Here is a 16606-nt window from a genome sequence, read left to right as displayed (position 1 = left end):
TATCATACTATCAGAATGGGTTTTGTGGAGATCTTTTGTTTTAGAAATTTCACTGGTTGAAATCATGAGTCAATTGAAGCTAGACCACCATGGAAAACCTGGAAGCACTGGACGGCCGTTTAGTCCCAGTATGGGACTCCTCAGCAGTGCACATCCATGATCCCGCCTCCCCCGAGATTCGAACCCAGGACCTATCAGTCTCCCGCCAGGCGGTTAACCAACTAGACCACTCAGCCGGCCGGCATCCAATGGTGTTAATGTCTAACTTCAACCAATCCACGAGGCTGCGCCACCGTATACCATTGTCTTCAGTGAGTTGATATCTCACAACAGACCTGGTTGAACTCCACTATTTACTATTCCAAAGATATTCCCAATTTATCAGTAACAGTCCGTCACAATCACAGACACTTCTCATCTTGATCTTATGCAGATGTTGCTTTCTATTTTATGGTGTGATGTGGTCTGATATTACTTGTATATAAACCCAGTATGTTTGGAATATATGACTAATATCGCAAAGGTTGAGATTAGTGTTCTGGACTTAACAGGCAGGGCAAGGCGAAAAGAGGACCAATCGGAATTCTAAGCTGTCCGTACTGGTAAATGTGTCATTAGTTAAGTCGTATAACTCAGCGTATCTAAATTTGGCAAGCGTATTTCACAATAATCGTGCAAGCTGGAAACATAACATACTACCTATAACAATTTGATTTGTATGGTTTTTTTTATTTGTCTCTATCAGGATACGTACTTTCTGAAAGGATATCTTTGATATTATCATTAAACCACAAATTCAAGTATGGCTGGATTATTCCTGCTATTGGAAACATTCTGGGTTTAAGTGAGATTGAGAATATCTACACTGAGATGTAAGTACATCAAAATGATAAAAAAGGACAATATGTATTTCATAAATTCCACTTCAAGTCTCATTTGAACTTTAACAAACTAAATTAGAAATAACACAAAAAACATAAATGAAATCAAATAAAATGTAATTTAATAGAACTTACGATGCAGGTTTTAATTGTCCCAATTTTCTAACTTTCACATCACAATATGTTACACGTGGAAATAAACCGCTAACTTCCCATTCACTACCGATTAATAATTCTTGAAATACATGTAAACCAAATAATGTATCATTTGTTCCAATAAAATGTTTCATAACATAAATTTGTCCAATATTATTTGCAATAAAAAATATACGTACAATTAGAAATAATAATGTAATACGTGTAGTCGGTGGTGGACCACCTAAACAACGTTGAAATATTCCCCGAGTACGTCGATAACGTTTTGATGCTTCAGAAATTTCTTCTAATGCAGCTACAAGACAACTAATAGCTTTATGTCGTACTTCTTTATCAGGTACAGCAGCTTCACGTGCATTTTTTAATAGAACAGGTACACGTTTTGACCAAACTCGCCATAATACATGCGGTACCCATGCCATCATAGCTTGTCCAGCTAATATAATTGCTACCCATTGATAATATGATATATGTCGTACTCTTAACATTTCAAAATCATCTTCTGGTATAGCTTCATTTGGTAAAAGAAAATAAGTATTTTGTACCCAACAAATATTTTCAGCATAATCTTCCCATGAACTTGTGAATTCTTGTGGTACCCAACAATGTAATGGTTTACCTAGGAAATCAAAAAAAATACTAATGCTTATAATAATAATATAATTTAACAACGACGATTAACTACAAACTCAAAAGATAGATAGAAATGTATATCTTACTGAAGAGCCAATCGGATTCAAGTTAGAGACTAGTGAATTTTAGCTCATAATTAAAAGTGCGTTGGCAGATAGTTTGTATCTTATTAAAAAGTTAAATTAAACCCACTAATACTCATAGATATAATGTACCCTTGTGGGCCAGGGTAATTTTACATTGGTTTTCAGGAGAACCAGACACCATCCAGACTTTCACGTGACAACCGAAACAGGACAGCTCAATCCCATTTAACGGGAGAACCAGACACTGTATAGGCTTTAACGTTACAATCTGAATAGTACAGCTCAATCCTGTGGCGCAACCACACAGTTACCAAGCACCCTAGTGGACCATTCGCACCATTCATATACACATTCACGTTATATGTATAGTTATTCCGATCAATGATCGCGTGATTCAATTATGCATAGCACGAACGGGCCGAAGTTGACCTATTCCGCTTACACGACAGTCAAACTCGTTAGTGTTAGCATTATAATGTCCCAATAACAATGGCCCTTAAAAACAGTGAAAAGCAGCCACCAGTATGAATGAAATCGGTTAACCGGCAAACCAATTTTTCGCATGAACAGCCATCAAAACTAACTTTTAAAATTGGCAAACATGAAAACATTAAAGAATAAGGATACTGATTTCAGAATTTTATAGATAACTTCAACGTTCTTACTATTAAAGATCAATGAGCAGATATTCATCCATATGAATACAAAACATTCTTTTACTTAATTCCGAATCACTACTCTTAATATTAACCCTGACTCTTAGTCCTAAATCTTAATTCTGACTTGTAACTTTAAATCATAACACTAATGCTTGTTAGACTTTTCTATTCATTTACACCAAAGTTCATTCTTCTAATGCTATTTTAAGAGCAAATCCCCATCAAATATCATTCTATTTCAATATATTAAGAAACTATAAAATGATTCCTTCTACTTAAAGTAATATTCTGATGTCAATTTATGGTATGGTATTTCCGGAACGAACATCAACTGAGTGGAATGTATATATATTAAACCACTGATAATCTCAATTAAAAAAAAGAAAAAGTTGACATAATTTGATGAATGTAAATCTAACTTTCATTGTTTTCAACATATTAAGATAGTTATTGTGAAAATGACAAAAAAAATTCGACAATACTGACGCATAAATAAGTTTCCTCGTGTTTTTCCTTATCGAAGCTATACAAACATACATTTCATACTTGTGAATACACTGCAGCCAGGTAGAGAAAAATAAAGTAGATACAGATATTGGTACTACAGCTGAAACTAGTGAATACACGAAGACTCAATCTTTACTTTAAGTAAATCATGTATAAACTACAAATAGAAAAACTAGAGTGTGGATAATAAACATTCACTAGCCAAGAACACAACAAAATGTATATTATTATAATTTACAAAGGTCTTAGATAAGATGGATACACATGAAAACCTACAAAATATCTGAACAAATAAGAATGATACATTTGATAGATAAACTTGCTCAAATACAAATTGATTGAACAAACTCTTTTTGTATGATATTTTAAGAGTTCATAATTATTAACAAGAGCATTCATAGATTTGCTAAAACCAAAAGTCTTTGAATAACTGCTTGGTTTTAGATCATTAGATGCACACAGGCGATATTTTACACTGCATTGAGTGGGAATATAAAATTCTGATGATGCGTTAGTTATCTTCGAATCACTGGGTCGAAAGTCTGTTACTTGTAGAGTAATTTGGAACGCATAAATAAATTTGAAAAATATGTCTGTCTTTTTATTGAGACTAATGTATGCGACTATGTTTAGGAGATGCATGAGTTGTAGAAATTTGAAAACATGTGTCTTCCAAGCATTTATCACTTATCGTGAAATAACCTAGCTGAGAATACTGAAGTTGGACATAGAATAATTGGTGAAAATGATATAATGGTTGGCGTCGTTGTGAAATTTTATCAACTAAGTTATCTTGAACATGTGCTATGTATGTCCACCTACCTCCTATCTGGAAATGCGATATTACATGTAGGCGTCATTTGAAAAAAAATAGAAGAGGCCAAAAGAATGAGTAACATCAGTCCATGAGATCATTGCATGCCGAACTAAGTCACGTTAATCAGTCAGTCAGTCAGCTACAACGGAGGACCAGAAACATATATGCATCTGTCCACGTTGCCATACCTCACTCATTAGCACTACAAGATAAACACCGGATTCATAGAAGTAGTTAATTCACTGATGGTAATATATGAAAGAAAGATTGCATATAAGGATATAATACAGGAAGAAGGAACTAGTTCGTAGAAAGGAAGATATGAAGCGATCTTAATCTCATAGTTTAAGGGAAGACAGAGAGTGTATATGTACACTGACACCGATACCATTTTGATCGATTCTGAGTCATGTCACACACAGTCTCCAACCATTGGTTACGATAGTTACGTGGAGGTCAACCAAGTAGTCTGCATCTACCAACATGGTTAAGACTAGAAGTGCGTGACTTGAAGGACTGATGTCACGTTTTTGTTTGGCCACCCCTAACTTTCTTCTAACCGTCTCTAACACTAGTCAGCATTGTGTGTCGTGGTAATCGCAGTTAAGTCATACGCAATACGTGGTCCAACCACGTTGATAGATTCAGACTATCTTATTAGGGTTAATGAGATTGGAAACATTGAGCGATGTGACTCGTAATCGGTAAGACTTGATCAAAGCATCATATCTTTATCTTGTCATCGACCTAAAGTTTTGCGTTCAATCCTCCATGCTTATCTTTTTATTCTGTCTACTCGAAACATCCAGTATTTACTTTTTCTCACTAACATGTCTATTCTGACTACTTTGATGTTCATATTTAGTTATCTCGTATCATCGCGCTAATACTATATGGAATTTTAGAATAATAAGCATTTATTTCAGGCTCTATGTGGATTATACCTGACTAACTGATGAAGTACTGAGTTCCTCTCACATTATTGTCAGGAATAAGCAATTTCAGAAAAAAAAATTCACACAGAATTCTATTAATACCATATGTAATATTCATATCGGTAGATGATTTCTTTTTCCATGTTCATTTCATTAGCATATATCGTAACCGGAAATCAACTATCGGAAAGCACAAACGATCTCCCTTTCTCTCTCTCTCTCTCTCTCACACACACACAAACAAACAAACGATCTTTTCACCAACAAATTAAGTCAATAATATGTCATAGCTACCAACCCATATTAGATCAATTTGTTTCTTTATTGAATAGATCATGTCGGAATATTGACTCTATTTCAAGTGTTACTATTATAACATCCTATTTTAACGGAGTAACTTTATTTAAACAATAAATTTCTAAATCAAAATTAAACTTTGAAAAGTACAATTAGTTAAGGAATGAAACAAAAGACAAAATAAAACAAAAACAGTCTAGATATGTAACATATTGTAACTAATCATTAAAGTTTTAATTGAAAACCAAAAGAAGAGATGAAGAGAAGCGGATCCGACAAACAATTCTAATCATATATATATTAATTAGTCAATTGAATCATTTCATATAATTTGCATAGCTGATTAATCATTATTGGATAAAAAATAGATATTAGTTTAAAGTGTAGCGGATAATATCGCTTTTTTCATGAATAAAAAAACATGAGTTATTCTACATTTAATAGTTGAATGCGTGAAGCTAGACCACCATGGAAAACCTGGAAGCAATTGAAGGTTGTTTCGTCCTATTGTGCGACTCCTCAACAGTGCGCATCTACAATCCCATAGACGAGATTAGAAACCAACAGTTCCATATTAGGACGAAAAGGCCGTCCAATATTTCCAGGTTTTTCATGGTGGTCTTGCTCTAATTGACTGATGAATTCAACTATTGAATTACTAAAATCTCTAGAAACATCCCTTTTGATATTATACATCCCATTAATTTGAAACTCTTACAGGGGAATCAATTTTAAAGTATCTGAGAGAAGTGATATACTTACCATTGAATAATTTTATTAATTTTTAATTAACCAGTTTTAATAATTAGTGACTAAGTGGAATTCTTAATACCGGATTTTACAACAATAGACATAGGTAGATCTATTATTCTTTAAAGAGAACATCAGAATACCATATAAAAAAGTATGACAGAATAGATTGGATCTGAAGTAAACTTAAGGAGTTGAATAGAATGATTCCTGAAATGTCAATATACTGAAACACTAGACTATTATTATATATGATGTTGTGTATGTATATTGCTCTACAAATATTTAAAATCGGACAATATGGAGAATCAGGCAAGAACGATTACAAACAAAGGTATCCTTCACTTCACTCTATATAATATTTACTTTCTATTGATACACATATTGCAATATTGTTTCATTTATTCCGATTTACTCAAACTAATTAATTATGTGTGTATATGTGTTAACCATATAGTGCATTCATGCTCTTTTATAAAATGCTAGTTGAAGCTGATTAGTAGGATATTCAACCGAAACCATGATGGTAAATAGCATTATTTACATTATTGTATGACATTCGGAGAAAAGTTAAACGATTATTTTGTGGATATTATAGTAATTTCCATAGTTGAGATCATGAGTCAATTAAAGCTAGATCACCATGGAAAACCTGTAAGCACTGAACTGCCGTTCCGACTGGCTTAAAGAGGTATATCCTGGAGTTCTATTGAGAAGCAGTGACCAGAGGAGTTCAACCGGGTCTCTTGTGATAGTAAATCACTGATGACAGTAGTGGTTATGTCACTTAATATCGTGGATTAGTTAAAGTTAGACACTAACACCGTTGGATGCCGGCCGGCTCAGTGATCTAGTGGTCAGGCGCTCGCATGCGAGACCGATAGGTCCTGGGTTCGAATCTCGCAAGGCAGGATCATGGATGTACACTGTTGAGGAGTCCTACAATAGGACGAAACGGCCTCTCAGTGCTTCCAGGTTTTCAATGATGGTCTAGCTTTAATCGACTCATGATCTCAACTATTGAAATAATAAATGACTAAAACAAAAAGATTTTACTCAATTATATTTTTGTTCTCTGAAATCCTATAATACTTTATCAAAACAATCATGTGAACATAACTGAATTTAACAATTGACTATGTTGTCTACTCAGTTATACCTGTAATTATGTCATTTAGATTTGTATCAAAATGTTAACATAGTTTATATATAGACATTAATTATAATTTCTTGTTTATTCTAATTCAACATAAGAAGCTTATTGCGTCATGAATGATATAAAGAAATTTTAATGTAGAAAGTATGTTTTCTTTCCATTATGTCATTTAACAAAGGTATACACTTGTATTTATAATTATAGTTAAATATTGTAGTCTATGATAAGATAGAGGATTGTTCATTTGTTTACTCGCTCCTGTACAGTATGTTATTATTAATTGCACAATGTATACACTTTGACAAAAAAATCTTCGAACAATGTTCTGTATCTTTATGGAAACATGAATGTAAATTAATCAGCAGTTTAATCATTGAATGTCTGATCAATTTCGGTCATCTATATCAAACAAGATTCACATTCATAATAATATTATTTGGTTCTGAAGGGAAATGGATTTGAACTTCATAGATGATCTAGGTTTTCTATTCCATACACACCAAGAAATGAAGATCAAGGCGAATAGTGTAGCAGCGGCCTCTGCATTAGTTGGCCTCAACATACAATAAGGGAAAAAGCATGAGCCTCAAATACAACACAGAGAACACAAACACAATCACACTTGATGGAGAAACTCTGGGAAAGATGGAATTCTTTCACATAAATGGACAGCATCATCGATGAACAGGGATGATCTGATCCAGACGTAGTGGTATGGATTGACAAAGCAAAGGTAACATTCCTACAGTTGAAGAAAATATAGAACTCAAAACATCTCTCTACCAATGTCAAAATGAGGATCTTCAATACGAACAACAAGACATTTTGATGGAATTTCGTTCATCCAGATCAGAGAACAAAATTCAACCAAAATCATCCACTTCAGCTACAAATCTTCTACACCATCAGAGAACACCAAGATAGTTCTACTATACGGAGCTAAAACATGGAGAACTACCACTACCATCATCAAATATGTGCAAGTATTTATAAACAATTGTCTGTACAATTTACTCAATATTCGTTGGCCTCATACCATCAGCAATAGTCTACTGTGGGAGGGGACAAACCAGATTCTAGACGAAGAGGAATTTAGGAAATGACGATGGAGATGGATAGGACATACATTACATAAATCACCAAGTTGTATCACGAGGCAAGCGCTAACTTGGAATCCTGAATGGAAACGAAAATGAGTCAGACCAAGAAACACAATGCATCGGGAATTGGAAGCAGATATCAAAAGGATGAATAGCAACTAGGAAGAACTGAACAGGATTTCCTAGGACAGATTTGAATGGCTAATGATGATGGGTAGCCTATGCTTGTCTACGAGGGCTATCAGGCGTAAGTAAAGTAAGTAAGGAGAGATGGTTAAGGAACTTGTTCACAGTGGACTCTTTCGTAATTCAAGCCTAACCAGAAGTGGTACATACAAGTTTTTATATTACTATGATTTCCAAACATTTCTTATTTTGCACAGTGTTTTTTGACGAATGTCCTCTTTCTTCTATCTTACTTATATTTGTCGTATGAACAATTTTACATATCTCGTTTCTTTATTTAATTTTAATCAATCTATTTTGAGACGTTAAATACATTGAATTGACTCTTGATCCCTACCTTAATGACTTAACAATATCCTATTTTACCACAGAAGATTATGGGTGAAAATTAGTTGTAAAAATGCATAGTTTTAGTTATTGACATTGTCGAAAAGAAAATTTTCTTTGCTTGAATGGCCTTATCTTATTGATTAGTATTTCATAGTATGAGTACTTGTTCCACCTATATAAACTACGTCTTCTAATTGGATTATCAAAATTCACCTATATACATAAAATTTAATCCAAATAGATAATCTAAAAAAATAAAATGTGTACAGATTTTCTTTTCTAAGAATAGTAATAATGATAATCTACACATTAGTGACTAGTTAAAAGAGAACATTTAAGATTTTTATTTATAATTGATGACAGGTGGAATTTATTTATTCACGAAATGAGGCATTAAGTGATTGAAAGTAATTGACATGGAACCAGCTTGAACTGGATTTTATATGATTTGGCACTTGTTAACAAGAATCACTTAGCACATTTAATGAGTTTGTGAATTCGAATCTTAGTTATTAACACTGAGTTATTTGGAGGAAGGACTGAGACAGATATCATATATATCCCTGGATAACAATTGGGTATTATTATGATTTGACCGACAGTGAGAATATGGAGCTAATTTAACAGTCTAATAATTAGACACTGACTCCAAGAACACATTGTCCTAGATACGATAGCTAGTGAGGTTACAGTTGCAAACTACTTAATACATACTGATATTAAAATAAAATGATTGTCTAACACTTCATAGTCTTCAAACGTTTCCATCGGCGATGAAGGACATACGAAAACGTAAGCAAAATGTGTTCATGGCTTCCATGAAATACATGATGAAAATAATGGATGGTTTTATGTGTGGATATCTTTAAAATTTTTACAATCTCAGAAATATCTGGATAATCTGCTTGAAAGAAAAATGTGCACGAAAAATGCACTGAAATATTTTATAAGGTTGATCATATATTTCACAATTATCCGTTTAAATATTACCATAATCATTTAATAGTTACGTTCATGAGTTAATTGAAGCTAGGCCACCATGGGAAACCTGGAAGTACTGGAAGCCCTTTTCGTCCTAGTATGGGAATCTTCAACAATGTGCATCCATGATCCCAACATATGAGATTCGAACCCAGGACCTATCGGTCTCGTACGCGAGCGCCTGACCACCAGATCACTGGGCCGGCCGGCATCCAACAGTGTTAATGTCTAACCTCAACCAATCCACCATTACCATAATCACTATATATATATATATATATATATATATATATATATATATATATATATATGATTTGGTTTGATAATTGATAAATTTATTTATTGTCATTTATATTTCATAGCAGTTCACTGTTTATCAATTCCCTTCTTGTTTGTTTACTCTTATTTGGACAGTGAATGCTTTTATAGATTTATCATTGACTAAAATAAAGAGGTTGATTGTATTTCTCAATTAGAAAAGCTAAAAAGAAAAACAATCGATCGAAGAAATTAATTCCTAAACAACCTTAACTGCTGTTACTACTACTAATACTATTACTACTACTACTACTACTACTACTACTACTACTACTACTACTACTACTACTAGTAGTGGTAGTAGTAGTAGTAGTAGTAGTAGTAGTAGTAGTAGTGGTAGTAGTAGTAGTAGCACTATTACGACTCACTACCGTAATTCGCTTCACTATTCAATACAGAGTCATTAATGGAATGATCTTACAATTATCTCATTAGTTGACAAGTGACATTTACCTAAAATGAGATAAAGATGGAACTTAAGAATGTATTATTTCAAAGACAGCAAATAAACAAACAAATTTTTATTTAACATTTTACAATTAGCAAAGGAAATAGACATCAATGATAATACTAAATAGATAAACACTCAAATGAATCTATACTCTTCCTCTCTCTCTCTTTCTTCTCTCTTCTCTCTCATAAACATCTTCAGTGTTAATCTAATATACCTATACCTATATATACATATATACATGCATCAATATACATCAGAACATCATTTCAACTTGAATAATAAAGCATTAAACTGTCAAGTTTGACATGGTGAATTAAACTTTAAACATTCTTTCCTTCTTGTTCTTGTTGTTGTTATTATTATTGTATTTATCTTTAATGTTTTGTTTGTTTTAATTTAAAAATACAATCAATATTATTCTTTTTCTTCAATATTCAATTCTATATTTCATTAATCATGGAATGATTCTCACTCACAAGATTTTGCCGCCATTTTTTTTCAAAAAAATATTGAACATTGAATTATTCTAACTTTTTTTTTCCGTTCTTTTACTTTATTGTTAATTATCAAAAGTGAAATACAAAAGAGTGATCTTTTCCATTTTTTTTTCTTTTTAAAGGAAACAAGTAATGAATAGTTAATTATGGGCGGTTTATTTATTAAGTCAATGTGATAGACAATTAAAACAATATCATGAATTAGATTATTAATTTATTCATCATTTTGCTTATATACCTGTAAACCTAGCCAATTGATTGAGGTTATGTTTGTTTAAGATTAGAGATATATTTTTTAAAAATAATGTTTAGATAGAGTAATGAAAAGATACATTCATTGGAACTATGTACAATGTTTTATAAACTTTATTGAGTTGAGAAGTTTAGAGGAGATAAAAATCATTTTGATAGAGTTTTATACTTTGAGCTGGATAGTTTGATCGTGGAATTTTCCATCGTTCTTCTGAACGTTATCATCAGTACGAACTAACTTCTAATTGAAATTTGAAAGCTTCATGATCAAATCACCTAGCTCAGAGAACAAAATTCCATCAAAATCATCCAACTGAGCTACAAATTTCCACCATCATGAAATAAAAATCTGACTATCAAGTGTTTACTATCATTCACCATGAGATTTAATGTACTTATATTCAAATCGTAACAGAGTTGTGCGTGTGTGTGTACAGCTCTAAGTATTCTAAAGTTATGTTAAAAAAATATCAGTTGCTGAGGATGAGGCTTACGGAAGTGCTTTTTGTCCAAGCTGGATGGTTTATTAGTAAAGCTCTAATTATCTGTCTGCATAATGTCTCCGAAGAACACTTCAAAACAAAACGAGCCTCAAAATAGACAAAGTGGTTGTCCACTTTATCTTCTTCTTTTATATAAATATGAACGAGCTATTAAACTTCATTGCACAACTTCGTTTATATTAATCCATGTGGAGTACAACTAAGAAAATATTAAATTATTGAACATAAATGTTTTATTTTCTCATTGACTCAAGGTAGTTTCTAATTAGAAACAAATGAGATATCCTTTTATTACAAAACTGCATCTGCTCGAATACACACAACACTTCAAAAATTATCTATAATTTAATGAAGCATAGAGGGGAGCACATTGTTCAGAAAGTTTTCATATTCAAGAAGTCAAATTTAAAACAGAACAACTCTGTATATACAGCTATTAAACATAATCTTTTGGTAGAATAAAGTTTGCTAATTAAGCAAGAGATTAACAAATAAAATTAACATTTATCAACATAAAGCTATGTAAACTTAAGTTAACTTACGACGAGGAATCGTATAAAAAGACAGGTAATTTTAAGAAACCAGGCATTTTGATCAAATATCAATAAATTCAGCCAATCTATAAGTCATTAGGGAATAGAGTTAAGAACTGTAATCTAAGAGGAGGAAACAACTAAGAAATGTGTAGGTAATGGGTATATAGTTAAAATTGTGTTCTTTGGCGTTCATATTTTTCGTTTCCTTTCACGATTCCAGGTAAGCGCTTGCCTCGTGATACAACTTGGTGATTTATGTAATGTATGTCCTATCCATCTCCATCGTCATTTCCTAAATTCCTCTTCGTCTCGAATCTGGTTTGTCCCCTCCCACAGTAGACTATTGCTGATGGTATGAGGCCAACGAATATTGAGTAAATTGTACAGACAATTGTTTATAAATACTTGCACATATTTGATGATGGTAGTGGTAGTTCTCCATGTTTTAGCTCCGTATAGTAGAACTATCTTGGTGTTCTCTGATGGTGTAGAAGATTTGTAGCTGAAGTGGATGATTTTGGTTGAATTTTGTTCTCTGATCTGGATGAACGAAATTCCATCAAAATGTCTTGTTGTTCGTATTGAAGATCCTCATTTTGACATTGGTAGAGAGATGTTTTGAGTTCTATATTTTCTTCAACTGTAGGAATGTTACCTTTGCTTTGTCAATCCATACCACTACGTCTGGATCAGATCATCCTTGTTCATCGATGATGCTGTCTATTAACGTGGAAGAATTCGACCTTTTCCAGAGTTTCCCCATCAAGTGTGATTGTGTTTGTGTTCTCTGTGTTGTATTTGAGGATCATGCTTTTTCCCTTATTGTACGTTGAGGCCCACTAATGCAGAGGCTGCTGCTATACAATTTATCTTCATCTGCATTTATTCATGTCCGGCCGTAGCTCTCCTAGCGTTACTACTGGTCTTAAGATTAGGTAAAGTAGGAGGTTTGGGCATGGGATCCGCAACCCTATCCCGCAGCAAAACATCTTGCTGGAAAAAACCAACCAGCTATAAAGCACGATAATTTTTTTACTATTTACTATAATCTATTTATCTAGTCAATAGTTTATGTTGTACAGCTTTCTTTTGCAAATTTAGACTACTCATCTCTGTTCTTATATTCACACGTAATTATTAATTGATGCACACAATTGAATATAACGTAATCCTCTATATTTTATTTTTGCATATCAAATCATCATGAGCTGTGCGTTATTTGTAATAATCGTAATAATAATTACTATTATAGCCTTTATTGCATAATGAATTCTATTAATCACCGATTTATACTTATCTGTTGAACAAAATACCAAATGTTTGACTTCTACCTTTTTAATATAAACAACATTCAATTAAGGTAATATCGAGGCATACGCACAGTATGCACATATGCCAATAACAGACTAATCAATTGCAGTCTTAAACCTCAATGCGAAGATACAAGACAAACAATAACAAATGGATTGACATTCGGTTACTTTTATGAAGAATACAGAATGTGAGAGAGGGAAGTCTGTCAAGAAACTAGTTATTAAAATGGATTACATAAAAGCTCTTACATACTCTGAAGAAATGGCTTCGATAGACTAAGTGTCTATTTAACTTTACAGGAATATGTATTTATATGTTGAATTGGTCTGTTGTGTTAAAGTAATGAAATTTCTCTCGATATTTCAACAATATACAATTTTTGTGGATAAAACACTTCACTATATGAGGAATATAGCTCAATCCATACTTCCCAGTTTCTATTTCTTATTAAACATTCAGAAAGCGGAGATACCTGTGGACTCGAGAGCATTCGGGAAATCAGTGCGTAAGCGTTCAAATACAAGATATATCTCATAAGTCGAATCTGATGCTACATTTATTTATAATATACATTCACTTAAATACTTCAGACTAACTATCGTTTACTCTCGGTCTAATATCCAATCATCCAATCACGTATTTTTTCTATGAACAGCATATATAAGGAAGTTGAATACTTTAAACGAAATTCTCTGTGAAGTTCCGTTATTAAACACAGCAATCACTAAAAAAATGAGAGAAAATTTCTGAAAACGTTTGATACCTCACATATTTTGAACATTGAAAAACGGATGAGTTACAATAAATTTTCACTCCATTTTTTAACTGACCGCAAAATTATTCAACTATCAATAAACCTTAACAATTGATTCATGAGTCAATGTAAGCTAGACTAATATTAAAAATCTGAAAGCACTGGACGATCATTTCATCATAGTATAGAACTACTCAGCAGTATGCATCTACAACCCATCACACAGGACTCAGAACAAGGATCCTCGATTACACATGTGAATACTTGTACTTTTCGATCACTGAGTTGGTATCCAATGATATCAATGTCTTAATTTAATCAATCCATATGTTTGCTCAACCTTTCATTTATTGTATAAGGTAGATAATTATCTTACACTCGACATAGATTGAACTTCACTGGTCATGGCAGTAAATCGTTTGAGAGTTTTTGTTTTATTAGTTATAACAACCATGTTTACAATAACAAAGTGATGTTATGATTCGTTTAAAAGGAATTAGTTTAAGTTGTACAACAATTGGGAAAAGAAATTTTTTATTGATTTAAGCATCATTCATCAGTTCTTTTTCTTTCTGCTTTTTTGTGATAGTCAACTATAAGAGCATTCAAGGTATTCAACAACAAAAAAATGTTGTTTTACAAATTAAATGAATCATATTTTTGGACAATAAATAAATAAAGTTGATTAGTGATTTATTTATTTGGCGGGAAGTCAATTACAAATTGTACAATTCCTCATTTGATTATAATTAAATTTGGGATAAAACTAGTTCAATTCATGTTATAGGGAAGTAGGGGTTGTTTTTTTTTAAATTGTATATAGGTTTGGGACTAATAATTAATCTATTGGTTAAATGAATCGAAAAGATTAACTTGACACTTATTATCAAGTATGAAGCATACAAATGATCCAGTTGAAATTCTTTCAGGAATACTGTATCTAGATTTCAAAGCTCAAGAAGATATGAAGATTTTGCACCGGAGTTGAGATTATGAATTAATTGAAGCTAGACCACCATAAAAAACCTGGAAGCACTGGAGACCGTTTATTCCTATTATGAAACTCATCAGCAGTGTGCATCCACGATCCTGCCCCATGAGATTCGAACCCAGGACCTATCAGTCTTGCGCGCGAGCGTTTAACCACTAGGCCACTGATCCGGCCGGCATCCAACGATAGAAATTTCAATAGGTGAGATCATGGTCTTTATTTTTTATTTGATATTGAGGAAGCTAATCATGATCTCCATATTAAAATGTTACAACATCAATATTTTAATAACATGAGTAAACACTTTAAGGATTTAATATTAGGTAGATTTTACTTATGTCTGGTATAATAAGTTTCACAATCTGAACTGATTTAAACGTATGAAGCTCTTTTTCTCTTATTCAGTGTAGAATAGGATAGTAATTAATGGATACAAGTTTACAATCATACATTATACATTACGAAAAGCAAGATATTTTACGGTTATAATATTCGTGTTAATTGGTGATCTCATTAGTGAAGTGACAATGAAATTACTAAGGGTTATTTTCATCGTTAAAACATATATTTCAGTATCCTAGGTAAAGTGTTTTATAATTTACACCAGAGATCGATGTTAGCTTGCATGGATTGAACAGAATTAGAGACCTTCCTGTTGTACACCAACGAACATACCAGAGATCAAACTTTAGACATGAAGGTCTCTGAATAACCACTACATCATTGCAGCGTCGTGTTAACATTTTATGTTTCATGTTTCCGAAATTTTATGGGGTCTGTTTTTTAGTCATAGTATGATATAGTGGTTTGTAGAAAGTTTAGAATTCCAAATTTTACATCACTAAATGACTTTATTGCACAACCATCGAAAATCAGTCAACACGGAAATTAGACATACACTACCTTAATTCATTTGGATTCCACGACCATTCATTAATCAACTACCAACTAGAAAGTCTTTGAGAACTGAAATCGTACAGAAGTATGGTGAGGTCCATAGTCTTTTATTGGTCAGATTACATCAATGTTATATACAAATGTATTCGGTGTTAATTTCGTCGGTTTGATTGTAAAAATGTCAAATATGAAAGAGATCATAAAATAAATGGCACCCGGGTGCATTGTATTTCACTCATTCTCCGTATGAATCGATCTCAATAAGTCAAAATCAACTAGGTCTTTTACAAAACGTTTTCTCATTCTTATTCAAGACATAGAGTTCACGGTTAGATCCCGCGTAGAGATCAATAGATGCATACTGCTAGGGATTTCCGTACTAGGAAGAAACGGTAGTACAATGCTTTCAGATTCTCATTGATGATCTAGCATTAACTGGTTCATGAATTCAGCACAACTTCAAAATCTCCAAAGCCCTTAGAATTATTATATTTTTCAGGAATTACGAAAAGCTAATCAGAATCGATGGGATTATTTCCGAGATTTTTTTTGGAAAACTCTAAAGTGAATAATATTTTATCTTTGATTACACAGAATGTTCAGTTGAACTACTTCT

General features: G+C 32.6%; 1 protein-coding gene across 1 annotated transcript in view; it reads right to left on the bottom strand.

Moving 5' to 3' along the window:
• The window catches only part of UNC7_2 (Innexin unc-7), a gene marked incomplete at its 5' end in the record, with an annotated part of 81420 nt that overhangs the window by 21553 nt on the left and 43261 nt on the right, over positions 1-16606 (bottom strand). The window contains one exon of the mRNA XM_035734035.2: positions 1017-1656. Within this exon, the coding sequence (XP_035590126.1) occupies positions 1017-1656 (640 nt within the window). The remainder of the gene's footprint in view (positions 1-1016; positions 1657-16606) is intronic.

The sequence above is a fragment of the Schistosoma haematobium genome, chromosome 2 (assembly GCF_000699445.3).
Source record: "Schistosoma haematobium chromosome 2, whole genome shotgun sequence".
NCBI lineage: Eukaryota > Metazoa > Platyhelminthes > Trematoda > Strigeidida > Schistosomatidae > Schistosoma > Schistosoma haematobium.
Note: the sequence above shows the minus strand (reverse complement) of the source record. Positions and strands in the feature narration are given on the sequence as shown.